At 38.1% G+C, this 19995-nt stretch overlaps 1 protein-coding gene across 7 annotated transcripts in view; it reads right to left on the bottom strand.

The window, feature by feature from the left end:
• The window catches only part of MRTFB (myocardin related transcription factor B), a 69324-nt gene that overhangs the window by 33801 nt on the left and 15528 nt on the right, over positions 1 to 19995 (bottom strand). For 5 of the 7 annotated variants that reach the window (XM_015876464.1, XM_015876466.1, XM_015876469.1 and 2 more), the window contains exon 3: positions 16522 to 16688. In XM_015876464.1, coding sequence (XP_015731950.1) covers positions 16522 to 16675 — 154 coding nt within the window. In that variant the 5' untranslated portion in view covers positions 16676 to 16688. Of the gene's footprint in view, positions 1 to 6641; positions 7008 to 16521; positions 16689 to 19995 lie in introns of those variants that run through there. The other 2 variants (XM_015876467.2, XM_015876468.2) reach the window with 1 other exon arrangement.

The raw sequence follows: 19995 nt of genomic DNA, 5'->3' as shown, positions 1-19995 counted from the left end.
CCTCTGTATTTCTTTTTTCCATTTCAGTTTTTGTTTGTTTGTTTGTTTTTGTTTTTTGGTTTTTTTTGTTTTTTAAATAATCATTTCCAGACAAAATCGTGAAATCCAGGAAGGGAGAATTCAAGAGAAATGAGGTACTATGAAACAAAGATCCTCCAGGGTACATCTTATTCAGCCTGTTGCCTGATTTTTTGCTTTTCTCTCTTACACTTTTAAAATCAGGTGGTTAACATACGTAACATCTAAGACCATGGAAGATGGATCTCCAAGCTTAAGGCCCAGAACTGACAGAGATTTATATATGTTAATACACTGCATCAGGCTTAGAGATTCCACAATTTCCATGTTTCCCCCAGTAACTTTCTCAGTAAGTAAAAATAAAGTGTGCTATTAAACGCCCTAAGAGTACAGTTACTAGCAAAGTTGAGCAAGTGATTTTCAGCCATCGCTCTGTTACAAATTAGTAATTTGTATCCTATGGAAAAGGTGTCTTGAAGTTGTACTATATTATCCCAAGAACTGGAATGCATGGAGGCCAAAAATAAATGGTTAGTTGTCTGTCAGGAACAATGCTATCTGCACTGACTGGCAAGCTTTCACCACTGCTTCTTGTCTTGAAAAAAGCCAGCACACACGCCACGCAATGATTCTAGCACTGGTTCCTCATCTGATACCATTTTCTATCTATGTTTTCAATTCAAATTGAAACTTTGTCTTTTTACAAAAGATGCTATGAAAGTACTCAAATAGTTGGCACTTAACAAGCACAGAAATGCAACAGACTGAATCACTGAGGTGTTCATTAGTCGGCGTACAGTTATTTCAACTGACAGCAAGAATAATAATGTATTGATTAAAAAAAAAAAAAGTCCTTTATGTAATCAGCTCACCACTTCCTCCAGTGGAAATGAGCCATTACAACTGCGAGGAAAAATGGGAAAATGCCATCTTCAACATTCTAGCATTCTCCCTCGGAAATTTCCAAGAGCAGTAGGAACTCCAGTGTGGGCTGCTAGGCCAGCTGCCATGGAAACAGACAGTGCTGGGAACAGGGTTGTTTCCTTTAAATTAAAATCTGTTACACAGAAAGCCTTCATTTAAAACAGCCTCCCTTAAGACAGTCTTACAGTCTTTACACAGTCAGTCTCTGACATCCTGGGCTTGAAGCACAGAGCAATAGATGTTAATAGCACACATACTAGTTGCAGTGAGGCACTGCTGCAGAAGATGATTCTATCTGCTGCACTCCATCAGAAGTAACTGATGACTCATTATAGCACCAAGATTAATACAAGTGTGTAAACAGCAGGGTGGCAGTAAAGTAGGAGAGTGTTTTAACAGATGGCAAGTGGCCTTCACAAGCAAACCATGGTAATGGTAAATACAATAACTAGTTTGCACACAGCTTTACTCATTTCTGTGTGTCCAAACTCAGAAATCTGATGACATAGTGAACTTCTCATTTATATGGCATGCCTAAGAAAGAAGGAGTAGTAAGAAAGAAGGAGAAGTAAGGAGAAAGCTGTGAGAATATTATCTGCCTGTGATTTGTTGGAAGTGATTCTACCTTGTTCAGCAGGTTAAAGATAAAATGCATCAACAGTCTTTGTACTGCGCACCCACTAGCATGAAGATGATGCTACCTGTTAAATGATTTTAAAATAGAAATGATTAATCATCAAAGAAATCTCACACCGCCTAAACCCAGAACTTCTGCATATGCTGGTGTCATTAAAAAAATAAAAATCTATTTTTACAAAAAAATCCCTTACCTTTTCTTGCATATTTTTATGTATATTTTTCTATTATTTCGTGAGTGAATTTTCTGCAAAGAACATATCCAACACAACACAGGAAAAGTAAAACTGTCTCTTATGCATATTCATTTTAGCAGATACTCAGTCATACCATCACTTTATCTTATAAATGATGGCAGCAGAGACTACTGAGGGCTGTTTCAAACCATCTTATCCAAATTCTGGAGGGAAATCCTACAGCGCTGTGATTTAAGCTTTTGTATTTAAGCAGTAATATTGTACAAACAGCTGTTTCCAGAAGTAACATTATGCTACCAAAAGTAGGAAATAAAAAACTAGACCAGAAGGATAGCGAAGTGTGATCATTAAAAACAGAAAATGAAGCACAACAGTATTAGTTGAGAAGCCTAAATGAGTAGGAAATAGAACAGTCTGTATCTTTTCCTATTGCTATGGAACACGTTGCTTAGAAACAAGTCAGAACATGCAGCAGCCGCTAAAATTACTGGAAGGTCTGCTGGGATGAATATATATGTATGTATATGTTAAAAACCAAAACCTGTATTTTTACAATTCTTTCAAAATCTTTCAAATTAAACAACAACAACACGACCCACCACCTTGGGTGTAAAATCTAAAAAAACAAAAGCATTTTGTAAAGTTGCACACAGTAAGTATATTAACAGTAATTACATATTCTAAATCTGCAATAACTCTTTGCTGTCTATTAATGTTTTCTTAAAACAGATTTGTATTTCCTCCATCATTACTATCAGCTCAGAAACACACTGTCAAGAGACTAATGGGTTCAAACTCTGCATCAGCTACAGACTTGCTTTGAGATAAGTCTGGAGCGTATTACATTGACTGATGACAGATGATTTCCAGACAAGCCCTCTTGGGAAGTTAATACCTCCATTCTTCACAGTCTTCCTACGCACAGTAGAGGCAGCAAACAAAATGAGTACCCAGGCCAATCACCCAGGTCATAAGATTACACATTAACCTAAAACAAGGAAGGTGAATTTATATTTAAGATGGCTGGTGAAACCTGGAATGGAAGCAATGGCACTCTGTCAATTCTGCTACGTAGACAATAACGTAACTTCTGTGGGGGCCTACTCAGTGGATGAGTCAGTGACAACAAAGCTACTGCCTCAGAAAGACTGGAAGCACATACATGCACTGATGGGTGCTTTGTTAAAGGAAAAGAAATCTCCAGCATAGCAACAAAACAGAGAGGCTTCAGAGTTTGGTTTCATAACTCAATCTGATCTACAACTGCAGAATGCCAATGAAGAGGTGATGGTCCCTTCTTCCCTCCAACCACAGCTGCTCCACTTGCAGCAATACCAGCAAAGACGTAGCCTGCCAGGTCAGTACTCTAACTTGGGAAATCTAAGACTACTGAAATAGCCTTCAGTGATACCTATGCACTGATCCAGCTTACTTCAGGACTGCATAATCACTAATGCCAGCACAAGAAAGAGGACGGCAGCAAACAGGACAAGGCTGACACCTATTTTTTGGCAGCAGTGGCCTTAGGCCTTACTGTCTTTGAAAGCTTTGGGAAATCTTGGCATGACTGGAGTTCCATAGGAAGTTTTCTTAGAACTCCTGGATAGTCACAGTATCCTCTAATTGTATACGGATAATGTATAATATATAATTACTACACTGTGATCTTGGTTTATCAAGGTATTTAAGCATGTGGCTACTACAATAGCACTACCATATACATATTCTCTGTTTAAGTGCTATACTGAAGAAGAAAAATCTGTAGAGCGTTAGTTTACTTGTAAGACAATCACCCCACTGTCATTAAAGAGACCATTTATGGTAGATAAAGTTAAGGACAGTAATATAGCCTCACAGGATCCATATACTGCATCTGAAGTGCTTCCTTTTATTATGACAAACAGTATACTACTTTTTCAGCATTTTCTTATCTGTGTTTTGAGAAACATATCTGATAAACTGACACCGATGAGGGGCACTATATAGAAATACTTAAATTATACTTACATAAATATACATTATATATAAAAACTTTATATGCCTATATGCCACCGCAGGAGAGCAGTAGAAGTCCAGAGTATGACCAAGAGTGCAGGCAATTGCAGGAAATCTGGTAAACAAACAATTCTCATGCAATATTGATTTAACTGCATGGATGAAGGAAAGTAACCGCCCCTGCTTAAATCTGGCAATTCATTAACCAGACAGCATGAAGATATTTCCAGCAAGCACCTGAGCAGTGCTTGTGCTTCTCTCATTCTGCCCTGTATCCTATTTCTATGACTTGCCAGTCTACAGTTCCTCACAAGACAATAAAATAAAAAAGCAATAACAAACCCAGAAAATTAATTACGCTTTAAGGGGAGAGGGGAAGGGAAAATATTCTTTCCTGGTCAGCTTTGTTTCCTTACAATAACTGGTAGGCAACTGGTAATTCTGAAGCTCTAATTAATACATGAAAGATAGCGCCATACTCATTTTTTCTACCAATTTAATAATATCTTCAAGAACTTCCCTACACTGCTGTACATTGTCAAATGCTCTCATTAATGCTGTACTGGAACAACCTAGGGTACAAAGCAAAACTGCCCAAATTCACTGCTCAATTACAAATGTAGCCAAAACATATTCCTAACATATGTGCTGTTGATCACATCAACTCTCTCTTACTAACTGTATACACAAAGATGTCCGTATTTCATCCAAGGCTTTCACATAATTTTCTAAATGTTTTGTCTGTTCGCTCGGTATTAGATGACAATCCGTCAGGAGTATCTGAAAAAGCTGCTTAGCTACCTTTGCACAGCAAGCCTCAGAGACAAACTGTTTTTGTTCTTTGCTCATACAAAAGGCAATTTTGATAAAATGGATAAAACTAAGAAATATTTTCATAGAACTGACAATAAGTAACAACAGGATGCTACAACATATATTTTACTGACTAGTCATTAGCCTGCACAAAGAAAATAAAATCATCCTTGTAATGGAACCTTCCTGTGCCTTCATTTGCTGAGGTCAGTGTAAGGATTTGTGTTTCCACCAAGCTCTTTTTCCTTGTAAAGAACCAGCAAGTTAAGAAAGGACTGCACCCAACAGAACTTATTCCTGAAATAAGCAAACTCTATCATTTTTAGATTTATCAAACTTACAGAAAACAGGTCAGGAAACAAAGGTTATGTCACCTTCTGGATTACACAGATTTCTACATGCTTCATCTCAGGTTGCTAAATGAATTTCAATTTTTTCAGCTTTAACCATTCACACATTGAAAAGTATCTGAACAAGAAAGGGAAAATCTGAAAAATACCTAAACTACATATTTATTTTACAAACTGAAAAGGTGAAGACAGCAGATCTTCACTGCACAACTGTTTTCAATCATTTGTTCTACATAGATAACAAATAATTTGCTTGCTTTAGCTAAGCTCTAGAAAGAAGAAATGCTGAAAGAATGAATCCTGTATCCCCTCAGGTTCAAGTGGGCCTGTTTAAGTTCTCAAGGCAAACACTATGAGAAGGAAGCTGCTGTCAGCCTTCTCTCTTCAACCACTGTCTTTCCATTAGGAGGAAAGGAATCAGCACTATTAAGCTCCCAGCTATGGATATTTACGTGCATCAGCACAGTACTCATTATCTTATACATTAAAAACAACAACAACAACAAAACAACAAACCACAAACTCTTTGGTATATAAGAACGAGTATTTTTTTTTTGTAGCCTGAACTTATTGCTTAGTAACATAATGGCTTTTCTCCCTCAGTTAAATAAACTGCCAGTTACTGAATTCTATAAGAAACTTTGTATCTTTTTTCTATTTCAAGTGTTATCAAGATGCAAATTAAACAAAAAACCAAACCCAGGATTTAAATTCTGAGAAAGGCATCTGATGTGGGAAGGGGAAAAGGAAAAAAGAAATCTTGACGCATGAACCAAGAAGAAATCTCTGTATCACCAAAGAACCCAATGATACCTGGAGCAAAAGCTCCATCTGAGTGCTCTAAAAGGGAAGGAGTTTTGTCTACTACAAAATAGAGCTTCTTTCTGATTGATTATAGAGTTGGAGTCTGAGTCTTGAACTGGAAAGCGTCTGGAAAGTTATCATGCACCAGCTCAGTGTGCTGAGCAGGGCTGCCAGCTGACATCAGGCGGTCTCTTCCCAGTCCCCCTTAACACAGGCCAGATACAAGAATATCTCCTGCTAGAAGGAATGAGACAACTTCCATGCCTCAGCAGTGCCACTGCTGCAGCCCAGCAACTACTTAAAATTAATCTGGTATAGCAGCATTTGTTAGCTTTAAATAAAGCTCCAAATATCCTCAAACTAAATACTTAGTATTTTACAAACTGATGCTTAGGAATTGCATTAATTTAATGTACAGTATAATAACAATCACTTAAGGAGATATGAATTAATTTCAAAAGCAGACATCTGGAAATGAGGCTCTAATCTAATTTAAGTATGGGGAAAAGAAGGATACTACTAGAAAAAGACAGTAGCTGAGGATTCCAGTGTTGGCAATAAGCTAGCAATGCTCATACAGAACTAACAGTCTGTGGGTTTTTGTAACAGTGTCAAATTTCACGATATCCACTTCATTATATTCAATTCAATAGTGACATTTTGGAGGGTTTTGTGCACTATTTACAGGAAATTTCAGAGTTCTTCATGAATTCAGAACTACAGATTTCTCTGAAGAGAGAGATCGCTCATTCTTCTTCACAGTGCAATTTCTGTTAAGCTGATCTAACAATTCTGAATTTAGCAAAGATACTCCACAACATACTGTATGACCCCAGAAATACTTGTGAAATGAGAATGCACGGTTCTTCTGAATTATCTGTCCCACAATCAACAAGAAACTGACCTTCCTTGAGAGTTCTCTGGCTGTTCACCTCAAGGCATTCCTTCTCCTTCAGTGGCTTGACATCTCCTGCAGGTAAAATCTCAGAAAATCCCTGTTGCTGCTTCTTGCAGCTATCGATCATGGTGAGAATCCTTTACACTGGCAACATCCAGCACAGGAAAAAATATTAATTTGTCACCAAGCAGAACACTGCTGTCCTGAACACTGCGTCCAGTTTCTTTCTAAGAAATGAGCAATCACAATCACATCTTTTTGAAGCCAAAAGCAGCCATCGTTCTTCACTGTCTATGTTGACCTGCAAGATGCACAGTCTGCTTTGGAGCCTGTAACTCACTCAGATGACAGCACAGAGCCTGTGAAGCACAACTCTCAAATCCTGCCTCTTTTCCCAGAAAACCACTCCCCTTTTCCTCTGGCTGTGCTTGCTTCTTCTGCACAGTCGTGTTTCAGTGTGCAGCTTGACAGTCAATCATCTGACAAAGAATGAGTCAAGCAGTTAAAAATAAATCCAGCAGTTGCTGAAGGAGCAGCATTTGCTGATACCTAAGACAAACTATGGCTGAGGTCTCTCCCCTTTCCACTTCTCCCTTCCCCCCAGCGCTCTGCATACTGCCGCAGGCAACAGCAATACTTTGTCTTTACCTGACTGGCACGTTCATTTCTTACTAATTTTCATCAGGCAACAAAGCTGCCTATTGGCATTTGAAAAAAATGTCAAGGAATGTTCCCCCATCCCCATCCCTGTTTCAGAGGCTTTAGCTAGCAGAAATACGTGAGAGGAGAGTTTCATGGCTTCCATGCATTTCCTTGCTGTACAGGAGAGCATCTACTCCTTGTTAATATCTGAGAAACAAGCATTTTATTGTTTTACTTTTTGCATTAGTTACAATTCTTGTTATTTCCCAGCAGTTTCAGAAGAATTTCCTCCCACAGCTCCTGATCTCCAGCACTTTACATTTATCTTATGTGAGTCATCAGCTTCAGTGTTAGTTAGGAAGGATTTGGGGAAGAGGATCCCCCTGAAACGATCTGCCATATGCCGTAAGGCAACAGAATATTATCGCGTATTGTTTGTACTTCGAAGAAATAAGCCACATGCAATTTTAAGTAGCCATTACACATCGAAGATAACTTCAAAAGGTGCACATTCCCTTCCCTTTGGCCCAAACCCTGTCGTTACAGAAACTTTCCACATTCCTCCCTGGTATTTTAAATCCTTCAGCCTGAAATTATAAAGGACACCTCCCCTCAGAAAAAATGTTTTGCTCTTATGGCATCAGATACAGACAAGTCTACATGCAACGACAGATGTCTGAGTTAGAAGTTTAGAACTACGGAATAAGGAAACATGGCTTTGCCTCTTTAGATCTCCCTGCAGGCTGCCATCACTCCATTCTGCACAACGCCTCATCACCTCAACCCACCTTCCCAGGCCGCTGGCTCAGCATGCTGAGGGCCCACCTGACCCCAGCTGACAGCCGCGCTCAGCCTCATCTCCGCCGAGCGCAGGAGGACACATCTGTACACTCCCATGAATTTCTGGGTTCTTCACACTGTGTTAGTTCAGTTCAGTTCTTCATCTGCACAGTAACTTGTTCAAACAGGAAAACAGTGCTCTGAGTACACAGACTAAAATACTCATGTAAACAATACCTGTTATACTTCTCTGAAAAAAAATGTGTTAACTTGAGCTGTAACTGAGGGTTTTTTTGTTTGTTTTTAGAAAACTCCAAGTTTCAGAAGACTTTTATCCTGCTTTGTTGGGTAGAAACAAAGCAAGACTTTTTTTTATACCAGTGCATAAGTTCTTTGCTTTGAACACATACATCATTCATCAAACATAGGTGAATTTGGATCCACCTTAAATACAGCCATAAGATTCTAAGAGACTTCAACTTTTTATCTTTATATTCTTCTGGTAGTAAAACACCAAATGTTGGGGTTTTTTTTTCCCAAAAACTCAAGTGAAAAATTTGAGATTTCTCTGGAATATTGCTAATATCCTACCCCACTGTGGTAATGAAAACGAAAATCCAAATTAGGGTCACCACCTCCCTCAGCTGCTCCTGCCAGAAAAATAACAAGTTTCTTAAGGTCATTTCAAAATTGTAAGGAAGTCTGCACATCCTACTTATCTTCTCCCAGTGAAAGCCATACAGGTGAGGACCAATGCTGGCACTGTTCACAGCACCAATGGAGAACACTCTACCATTCTACCTATCCATATATACATCTAAAGAAATAAACGTGTAAGAGTATATAAGCAAAAAATATGCATTCAACTGCATAAACATATATATAATTTAAAATGACAGCATTCAGGCATTCAGCAGGCAATGTTACATATGATTTGCAAAACACTCGCATAGTAACTACTGTATATCACCAGCTTTCTTTGTATGACATTAAAATCTTGCAGCAGCTGTATCACAAGCTAACATTTCATTAATAACATAGGCAGCTAGGATTTAATTCTAGCAATTCAGAATAATTACACACTGGAAGTTAAAATTAACATGCATTTCTAGCTATGCATGTAGCTATCCATACAGAATCCTAGGAAAAAAAGATGTCAGAATCAGCTAGTTTGATCAAGAGATCTCTTTAAAAGAAAACATACTTCCCATATCTTCTGTAATCAGTCAAATGCCAATCTCTGTAACAGAATTTCTTCATATATACCAGATGTCCTGAATTGAGTCCATCAAAGGTCAAATCTCTCATCCTAATCTCTTCACAATGAGCAGATAATTAAAAAGAAAATCTATAAATCAAACTTAAATGACAGGACATTTGTTTAGAAGTTTACCAAATGGAATGACCCTGCTGGAATTCTTTCATGTAGCCTGTGAAAATATATTCCTTCTACGAGGTCACAGTCCCTAGAGAGCTCTGAGTTTTGGCCTGTACGTCTTTTCACATGCTTTAACATTTGAAAATTGTTCCTTGTAGACACTGACTGATGCCCTGGGAATGTTAGGATTGTGGGAACTGGCACTACCAATGACAAAGACAGACTTACTGGGAAATCAGCACCTACTCATTTTGCTCTCTCCAAACAGATAAGATAACATTCAAATTTTATTGGGGTCACAAAGACATTTGTTTTTTCTATTGATGCCATTTCTTAAAACAAACACACAAAAATAAACACAAACAGCTATGTTTTAATCACAACATTTTGTGTGTTCTTAGGAGGGATTATTTAGTAGAATACTCACATTGGATGTTCCATGGACTACTAAAACTTAAAGAAGAGCAAAGTCACAGAATAGTTGAAATCCTGAGATCCTCTAGTTTAACGTCTGTGCTCCAACATGGCCAGCCAGAGCAGGCTGCTCAACACTTTGCCCAGCTGGGTTGTCAGCACTTCCGCAGGATTCCACAACCTCTCCAGCCAACCATTCTTCTCTTCTAACTATACTTCTGTGTACTTCTACAGAGTACACACTACACACACCACCTATACACTATACAAAATATGTGCACTCCTAATGTATACTTATAAAACTTGTATACTCCTCTATCTAGGTCTGTCTTTAGAATACACTTCATTTTCTGTTCCAGTTTATTATGTTAATCCAAACTGTTTTCCATTTGCTGTTCTCAAGTTATCTCATTTCCCTCTTCCCTCTACTTTTGTCTCTCCAAGCTGTCTCAAGAAATTACATTCTGTATTTCCATGGACAGTAACCTGCTCTTTGTACTGTTATGAGAGAAATAAATAAATAAATAAATAAATAATTCACCTGATTCCTTAGTATCAAATTTGTAGCTCAAAATCTGTTAAGCGCTCAGAGGATTAAGAATTTGTTTAGAAGCCATTGAGCTATATCAAGAATGTATGTTACCAGTGCTACATAATGAAGGAGTAGAAGATAAGAGTGAGAAGTAGAAGATAAGGTAATATAAGAGTACACATGTGACTCTTCTAGATGTCAAAAAGAATCCCCTGGTGCATTCAGTTTATCTAAACCATATAATTAAGTTAAGTGCAATGTAGACTTGATTCAGTTGTTTTGAGTACCACCTGCATCCCCTTTAGCAGTATTCAACATACACCATTTGGATTTTATTTTATTTTTTGGAACTTCATATTAATTACAGTTCTCCCAAGCCCTGTAGTGATCTCAAAGCAAGCTGTCATTCTCATCTGACTTTCAGTACCTTAAGGTTTTGGCTTGTCAATGTCATTGTTCTTATACAGTGCTGATTTCTTGGGCCTAATTTCTTCTAATATGGTTTTACCACTCTTGTCTTTTGCTCATTGTCTCAGAACTTTTTTTCTCTCTGAGTCTTACCTGCTCTGAGAAGCAGATGTCAATTAGCAACATGGGGAAAAACCTTCTATGCACAATGCAGAGGATAGAGCACGTGCACATGCACACTCCAGCATTATTTACAACCAAAACAAACAGCTGAAGCAGCCCTACAAAGTGGTACAGGACAGTCAATGGCCTGTATGGGATCCATCCAATTACACACACATTTCAGGAGTATAACCAAGCTCTCACCTGTGGATAATGACTGCACAACAGTAACTTACTGTCCTTCAAAAACTAGTAGCCACTGTCATATGAAGGCAATTCTGGCACACAGTGATAGGTAAGAAAGTCACTGGAAAGCCAGGAAGGGTTGCTGTATGTCATGGTTTTATGTGATCTGTTAGCGGTATTCCACATCATAACATCATGCAGTACACCAGTAGTAAAAGAGTTAATGCTGTAGTTCTGTGTATCATTGACATTTCTGGGTACCTGGATCTCGGAAGAGAACTACATCTCCCAGAACAGTTCCCTGTTCCATTTCCATTTTCTTTTCAGAGGGAAAGACAAAGCTTATTGGGAGTCACTGGACTGCTCTTCTTTTTCTGCCTGGCTCTGCAGTGTGTGCTCCCTAGCTGTGTTGCCTTCAGCATTAGGGAAAGGCCTTTGGTTTTGGACACTCACTCTCTTAGTTTCCTTGACTTATTAGCCTAAATTCCAATTATATTGTATTATATTGTGTTATCTCACATTCCAATATCATATGTGGTAAGTTAATTTTATCCCTTAGCTAATTGCTGCTGTTTTGTTTCTAGGCCCATCTCCCTGCCTTTTCCCCACCCCCCTTTCCTAGGCAATGGGTCCCTTCACCCCAGTATAGTCACAGAACCAGGCTGAAATGGGCTAGAACTGCTGACACTGTAAAATGCAGAAGCTAGGAACTTCTCACTCTACAGGTATCTTCAAACAACTAGGACTGCATGGCTTGTGACAGTGAGACCCTCCACACCATGCTTACCGGTGCTGAGAAATTAGGAATTCAGCATGCAGAATTTGCTCTTGCAGTACTGTTTGTTGTTTTTTTTTTAATGGTATCTGTATGTGCAACCCCTTCCCACACCCTGGCTCTGAAATAGCAGGTTGGAAGGCAGCACAGGACATCAGCCCCATCCACCCTCCTGCTGTCAGCAGCAGACAGCCCCATCCTTTCCTCTCTCTGCCACCTCCTGGCTCTCATACAGAGGCTTGTGAAAGTGCAGTACAGCCTGTGAGCAGCATATTGTTCTGACAAGTACTTAAGCTGTGCCATGATGCCTACTACTTTTGTCATTCTTCCTCCACGGCCATCCAGCTAAACAACACCTAGTCATCAACTTTCTTCCCCTCACTCCCAAATAAGAGACTCATCTGTGTCACATTTTTCCTCCCCCAGCCACCATCCTTCCTAAGAATACAGCAGCTTGACACAGAGAAGGCTTTCCAGATTTAAGTACAGGTGAAGCGTACACAAACAAGAGTTCTTCAGGAGCTTTTAAGACTGTGACAGTCTGCTTCCCAATCCTTACTTATGAGAGCAGCCCAACTGCTCACCTGACAGACCTGAACTATACACCAGTGGTTGCCATTAGACTACCAGAACTGTCTTTGAAGAGTAGAACCAATGAAAAGGTTGCTTTTGCTGCTTTTAGAAAGATGAGCAACAGTTGGCTTCCAGAGAAAAGGCATGATAATTCATTGCAATTAGTTTACACAATCAATGCAGAGCATGTATTTGCTAATTATCCAGAAGCAGATGCAGACTAATGAGAAACTCAAAGGAATTTTGTTAGTAATTCAGTATTGTGTATGGCTGTCAGCCTGAAAACAGCTGGTCAAAAGAAAAAGGGAAACCATAAAATGGTGAGAGCCCAGAAGACTACCATGTAATATCCCAGAAAGATGATTCTTTGTTACAACACACAAATAGATGCACTGAGAAGTCATTACACACAAGTTCATATAATGTTCAATACAGTTTGTTTTTCTAACCCTGAGTAACTCAAGTGTTTGTTTTATAGATGACTCAGCTGAAGTATTTTTCAGCCCTACAATTAAACTTTATCTGGCAAATAAACTTGAAAATTCCCATTACTTCCCCCAATTAAACTATGAAATGTTAATGGGTTAGTATTTCTGTTTCATACTTTCATGACAGGATAAGATTGGAGAGTAGAATATTTTGCTGCTCTTCTCATTCTCTCACTCCTCAAATAAAACTGCCTTTCAGTCTTTATTCGCAGAGTAAACACCTGCACCTAGTAATTAGGTGGGGAAGCTTAAGATGCTGTTTCCCTCAAGCTACTTGTCATTGATACTCAACTGGAAGTTACAATCTCTTCAACACAGATGCCAGCACAACTAAGTGCTCCTTTGTCAAGTCAAAGAACACCAGTTTCACTGTAGGTTAATCTATACCATGGTACTCTGCACCAAAGAACACTGAGCTATGCTCACCTGATCTGTTACACCAGCTTTGCTGCATGAATGAGATCTCTGGGGGCAAAGGAAGGAAAGCATAAAGTAGTAACATCTACAACTATTGGCGCATGCTTGCAAATTTGTTGCATGTTTCTCTTACCCTTCTGTGAATTAACTCCATGTAAAACCAAAACACAAGTCTTCCACAATTGTCCTGTCAACATTAAAGACTGAAACGCACTTTCTCTAGTGACTTGTACAAGTCAGCTGAACACTATGCAGACAATACTAATTCAGCTTTCTACTGGACTGCATCAGAGAGTCCCGTAGAAGTAAGCAGAAATTTTAAAGAATCACTACTGAAGCCCACAGGAAGTATAATGCCTCCTGCATGAAAATATTCAACAGAAAACCTTAAATATTCCATGTTTTTTTTCAATGAAATGCCATGATACTTTTGTATATGGTAGTCTTTCACAGTTAGACCTCATAAAACATTGACTTGTTGAAATACCCCAGAAGCAATCCAGGTCTGGTAAAAAGTCAGAACAGCTTCTTAAATATCAATAAATCAAATACAAATTTTACTCGTACTCTTTTTAACTCAGACTTTCACAATTTCTTGAAAAATGTAGCTCAAATTTTCCTGTTAACCAAGATGACAAAAACCTGAAATTATGGGCAAGAAATAGTTTTGGTGCTCTGGGAGATCAGATCATAGTGCCCACAGCTCTTCCTGCCACTTCAGGAAAATAACAGGAACGCAAAATGGCCACTGCTTCCAGGCCTGTACAAAGTCAGACACAGTCAGCTCTTTCTTGCCCATAACAACAGGAAACGAAACAGGATTCTCCTCCTCTTTAGGACACTCAGGAGTTATTTAAATACTACTGGAAGAGTATTCTCTGTGGCAGGATGTGTAATTAATATTAGAAATAGAAGAAAAAGAAAAAAAGAAAATGGTATTGGTGTCCATCAAATGCTTCTTTACTGTGTCTACCAGACTTTATTCCTCAAAAACATCCTCCAATTATATGAACTCTTAATCTCTTCTGCAGTTCAATTTGTAGTTCATTTCTGCTTTTAAAATTGATAGGGTTGTGCTAATAACTGCCTTGAAAACAACAAATGACTTACTCTTATAAAAGGACCTAAATGATGTGAGACCAAGGCCCATTATGTGAGCTTCCTACCATTGAATTTCCTCATAGAGGACATAAAAATCTTTGTGGGAGGCCTGATACTTTCAGACAAAGCTGATCTACTAAATAAGAGGAATTGTGATAAATAATGAAAGGTAACTCTTCTTAAACCAACTGGCATAGGGAACTGGCACACAGGAATGAAAGACAACTTCTCAAATTAGTAATGCCCTCCCTCCCCTTATTTATCTGTTATTTCAACAAGCCAGAGCCCTTAAGCATCAGGGTCTCTTGCTGCTGCCATTTCCTTGGAAAATAAATAATTAACAGCTTGTATCTGAAGTTAATACAAAACTTACTTACAAATTATTTTACTAATTTATTAAAGTACAAGAGTATTTTCAAGTTACAGGAGGAACTTCTAAGAAAAGAAACAATCATCTGACACAGAAGAACTACAGATGAAATACTAAACAGCAAACGTGGATAAGCTTAGGATCACAGCTTGTTTCATTGCTTCTATGACAATTTATCTGCGTTCACAGAAGCAGAACAATAATGGAACAATGACATCACATGAACAGGATAAATATGTACTTGACATACTCAGCATGATTGCTCATAAAAAGAACTTCAGAAGCTGGCCATCATGAAAGAGATTTTTGATGTTTAATTTCATGAATATGAAATTGGTAACGGCCTTCAGATACATAAAGTCTGACTTCAGATTCAAAGTACGTCCCTGAGTCATATAGACTATCCATTTAGTATCAAACATTAGACACCAAAAGTACAGGTTTTTTTCTACATTACATTCTTAAGGATACAAAGTACTAATAAATTAGTTGCAGATCCCTCAGTTTAAAATACTTTATTAATAAACCAGTAAACACAGTATTCTCTATATCAGGATCTACACATATGGGCAAAAATAAGGAAGCAATTGTAAAATATAAGCACAAGTATTCAAAGTGTTATTCATTCCATATTCAAAAAAGCTAATCTTATGTCTCTCCTCTGCCGTGTGTTCCCACCATTACATTGTTCTCTCTTGGAATTCAGTATGATTCTGGGGGATGCAAGCAAAGCACCATGGGACTTGGTGTCTCACTGCATGAAATTACAGACACTGTGCTGTGCTTCTGAAACAGTGCTGTGTTCAGTAGGACACATCCCTACGTTTGTGAGATACACACAGTCTAGCAATAGGCCATCATTTTTTTTCTGTTTTAAAGCAGAGATATTCATATAGCTGCCATCTTATGCAATAATGCTTATACTGTTGCAACTGTATTCATTAATAGTTCACTATGGCTACACATTAAAATAACCCTTCAAAATCAAGTACTGCATTTACATACTTTCAATATTCCCAATACTGACAGCTACCATTAAAAAAACAAATCTTTATTATTCTAAGATATTAGCTCTGTAAAATAAACACCACAAATAAAAGGTTCCTGCCTTCTTTCCAATAAAAACGAGCCTACATTTGTATTCAGTCTTGCATTTGGATTCACAACCTACATTTGGAATCAGATTTCTTCCCAATGCTTACTGTAACAGTGGAAACACTTCTTTTTCCCACTTGCCATGCCAACATCAACGGAGAGACACTGGATAGGCTCCTGAAATGTAAATCTTATTTTCTTTCATTGTTCTTCCATAAGCTCTGTGGTGAATTAAACTTTCTAGGATACGATGTGAAACTTCAACTCAGTATTATATTTGCAGAAAAATCTGTTCTTAATTATTCCTTGTTTTGGTCTGGTAATAATAAAACTCCTTTCAAAAATAGGTAATTAATACTTGTACATTATCTGTTTCTTAAAAATTATTTGTAAGTATAATGCCTCCATTCTATGTGCCTCAGCAAAGTATTCTAGCACCTTAACTCCACAAGATCTGGTGTGGGAAAGGCAAGTGAACATAGTCGATGTTATTTGAGGAAAGCAAAGCTCATTATTCCCAGAGAAAACAACAAAGCAAAGGGATAACAGCTCCTCTTGCACTCACCATTCTTGCGCTCATTGAGAGGAGGTAAGTACTGACTGGGCTGCAGGGACAGCTCCTTAAACTCATGTGCGACTGCTTCACTGTGAGGGCTGGGGGCAAGACGTGGCAGGGATCCAGGGTCGTCCTCAGCATCTGTTGTCCCCACGTGATCCATTGCGTTAAATCCTCTGGAGAAAGGGAAAGCAAGCCATCTGTTAATCACACAACAGCTGACAAAACTAATAAAGAAGAAAAAGAAATCTATGTAGATATGTTACTGCTGGCTTTGGTCAGTTTCTCTATACAGAAAATTCAGCTTTAAAATTGTATTTACAGCATCTAATACTTTTCCACAACAAGCACAGATTTAAGAAAAATACACTAAAGGACTCGATTTACAAGCAATTTAACAGTTCAGAGATGTATCTACTGGCTTTTACAGAAAAATTACATTGTTAGCTCTTAACAATGATGTCCCCAAGCTCCTGTTCTAGCAAGTGACACAGGGTCATCAGTGAAATGTTCATTTTTTTCCCAGAAGCTTCTATTAGCAAATACTGAATGAATGGATGGCAACATACAAATAGCTTTTAATTTTTTTGAAGCACTGCAAAACTTTTCTCAGGATTAATAATTAACTTTGGTATTCAGGCCTTGATATGGCCACAGAACCACACAAGGATTAGTTAACCTCTAACAAGGAAAGCTTGCTGCCATGAAATTTTTCAAATTAATTCTATTTCACACTAGCTGCGCATTGTAAAGTCCTCTCTAGAATGGAGTAAACATCCCCATTCATTATTTCTTTACTTTCTACCATTCATGTGGTACTCAGTTCGCAGCGAGGAATACAGAAGCATGGTACAAGCTCTCCAAAGCTCACAGAGCTTCTATGACTGAAACTTCAATAAAATCACTGTGAAACATGGTCAATATGAAATAACAAGTCATTGAGAACCATAAAACAAAACCACTGTCCTAATGTTAAACTGTTTCATTATTTTTAATCATTTTTTCTTAGGAAACACTGCTGCTGCCCATATTTAAAATTTAGACTTTTGGTATGCTGAATATAAGTGCTTCCATGCTGGAGTGTGTATTTAGCTGCCATCTGCACACAACATGTGGTTCAGTGACCACAGCCAGAACATCTCATGTGTCACCTGACATGTAAAAAAAATTAAAGATGACAAAAATGTTCAGTGACCATTGAAGAATGGCCTACACTATGGAAAGGGATTAAAGAATCATGTTGCTGAAAGCATCAATTTAAAAGTAAGAAACATAAGAAACATAAGCCAGTGCTGCTCGACAGATACTTCAGTAGAACAATTATGATGGTTAAGTGCATATTTTTTATTATTTTCCATAGTTACCAACTGATGCTTTCACGTTAAATTAAGACACATTAACTCTGTTACGCAATCTTTTTCTTTGTTCTTAGCTTTTAGAAGCACAATTTACCTAGCTCTCGTTTGTTTTACTGACATTACACTCTGCTCAAACTCCCACTCACCCACACAAATTAAGTTCATTACTAACCATGCAATTCTTTTCAAAGCAGAATTTAACTGAAAATTTAGTTGCTTATCTGCTCATAATCACAGCATTTTATCCCCAATTTACTGGCTGCAAGTTACAGCTTGGAATCACTTTTCAAAGAGATCCAACCACATTATCTGTGCTCACGAATTTCACTCCATACAAAAATTAACAGAAACAGTCTAATGTATGAAAAGTTTCACATTTATTAAGCTTCGTGTCAGCTTTTGACAAAACCGTTTTCCACGAGAGGTAACAAAATACCTTATTTTAAATTAAGTCAATTTAAATTCTACCAGTCCTACAAGACTGAGGCAAATTAGTTCCTTGTCTATTTGTGCATCTTGGCTTCATTACTGCGTAAATGTGGCTCAGCTGTCCACCTTCAACCAAGAGAAAGGCAAGTAGCAATTACAAATCACATTAAATGACATTACTCACATCACTGCATAGCAACTCAAACCAGACTGACTTCTCACACAAAAACCAGCTTGAATCAGTCCAAATTGAGCTCAGAGGGACCTTCTGGAGGTCATCCAGCGTAGCTCCCATCTCAGAGCAGCTACCTGCTGCTTAGTAACTTGTCTTGCTAAGTTCTGAAAGTCAACAGAGCTGGCAATTTCCACCACCTCTGGGGAACTTCACTCAGAATTCTCCCCCTGCATCCCCTCTCTTCAAAAACAACATCCCACGCTGTACCACCTGACACTGTTCTGTCCTGCTGCTTTGCTGTAACACAGGATGATAACTGCTCTCCACAGATCTGAAATGGAGTTGGTAACGATGCTTTCACACAGTATCCAAATTAGTCAGGTTACTGGGAAGCCTCTAAAACAGAGCTCAGAGCTCTAACCCTAATCTGAAAGTTTCCAATTCCCAGCAAAACAAATAGTGTTAAAACTGCTTGAGAAACCTTTGCAAGAATTGTATGCCATTTTAACCACTAAAAATAATTATGTTCATAAATAAATTAATTTGCAGTGACATTCACTATAGGACTTCACAGCAATAGGACTCTACAAAGAAAAACAGGAAGAGGCTGTGGCACGAAAGTGCACACTGAAGCACCACAGTAGATGCCAGAAAGCTATTCCTGCTGTTTCCTCAAGAAGCTGTCTGTGAAGGCTGACAGAGTTGGGTAAGGTTGTTACACACAGCTGTTACATACAGAAGGTCCTCCTTCAATCATCTGCTGTAAGGATGATGGAAGTCTTTTTACCTATTGGCTTCAAGGCATCCAGCTATTTTCTCAAAGGATCATCTAATATCTAATGTATCAATATAAAAAATGTAAATAATGTATCAATATAATAAAGTCCATGACCTACACCATCAAAACTTGGCTCAGATCAGTGCCTGCTCCTGTCCGAATCAATGAACAGAACACTGAAAGTATAGCAAAAAGATGACAAATTGCAGACAAGCAATAAAATACAAGCAATGCATCTAACACTTCATTTTTGTTCCACTAAAACCTAAGGCAAAATCAGCTGTTAAACTTCCTAAAAAGAAAAGCATCTAAAAACAACCTTTGTGAAATTAACAGTTCGTCTTAGGTAATAGGGCTTTCTCTATTGACTGACAAAGTAATTAATGAAACTTAAAAGAGAGTTATTTTGACAAACAGTTATCAAAAACAACAAGAAAAAGAACTAGGAAGAGATAACTGTGTAACCAATGTCTTTTGTACACTGTTGTATCTATGATGTGATAAATCACAGCTGGTTTCCAGCACACTCATTTTAACTGCTAGAAGAGATGCACACAACTTGTTTGGCATCTGCTGGAAGTTATGACCAGCAGCATTTACTTTACCGTGCAAACAGTTATGCAGGACATATTCCATCTACCTTCAGTTTTTGAAAGCCAAAAAACTTTCCAGCACTTGTAACACAATTGACTGGTGAGCAGCAGTTGAAACACAAAAAGTAGGAGAAAACATCTGCTTACTTT

Source organism: Coturnix japonica, chromosome 14, assembly GCF_001577835.2.
Source record: "Coturnix japonica isolate 7356 chromosome 14, Coturnix japonica 2.1, whole genome shotgun sequence".
NCBI lineage: Eukaryota > Metazoa > Chordata > Aves > Galliformes > Phasianidae > Coturnix > Coturnix japonica.
The sequence above is the reverse complement of the archived record's forward strand: the minus strand, read 5'-3'. Positions and strand labels throughout refer to the sequence as shown.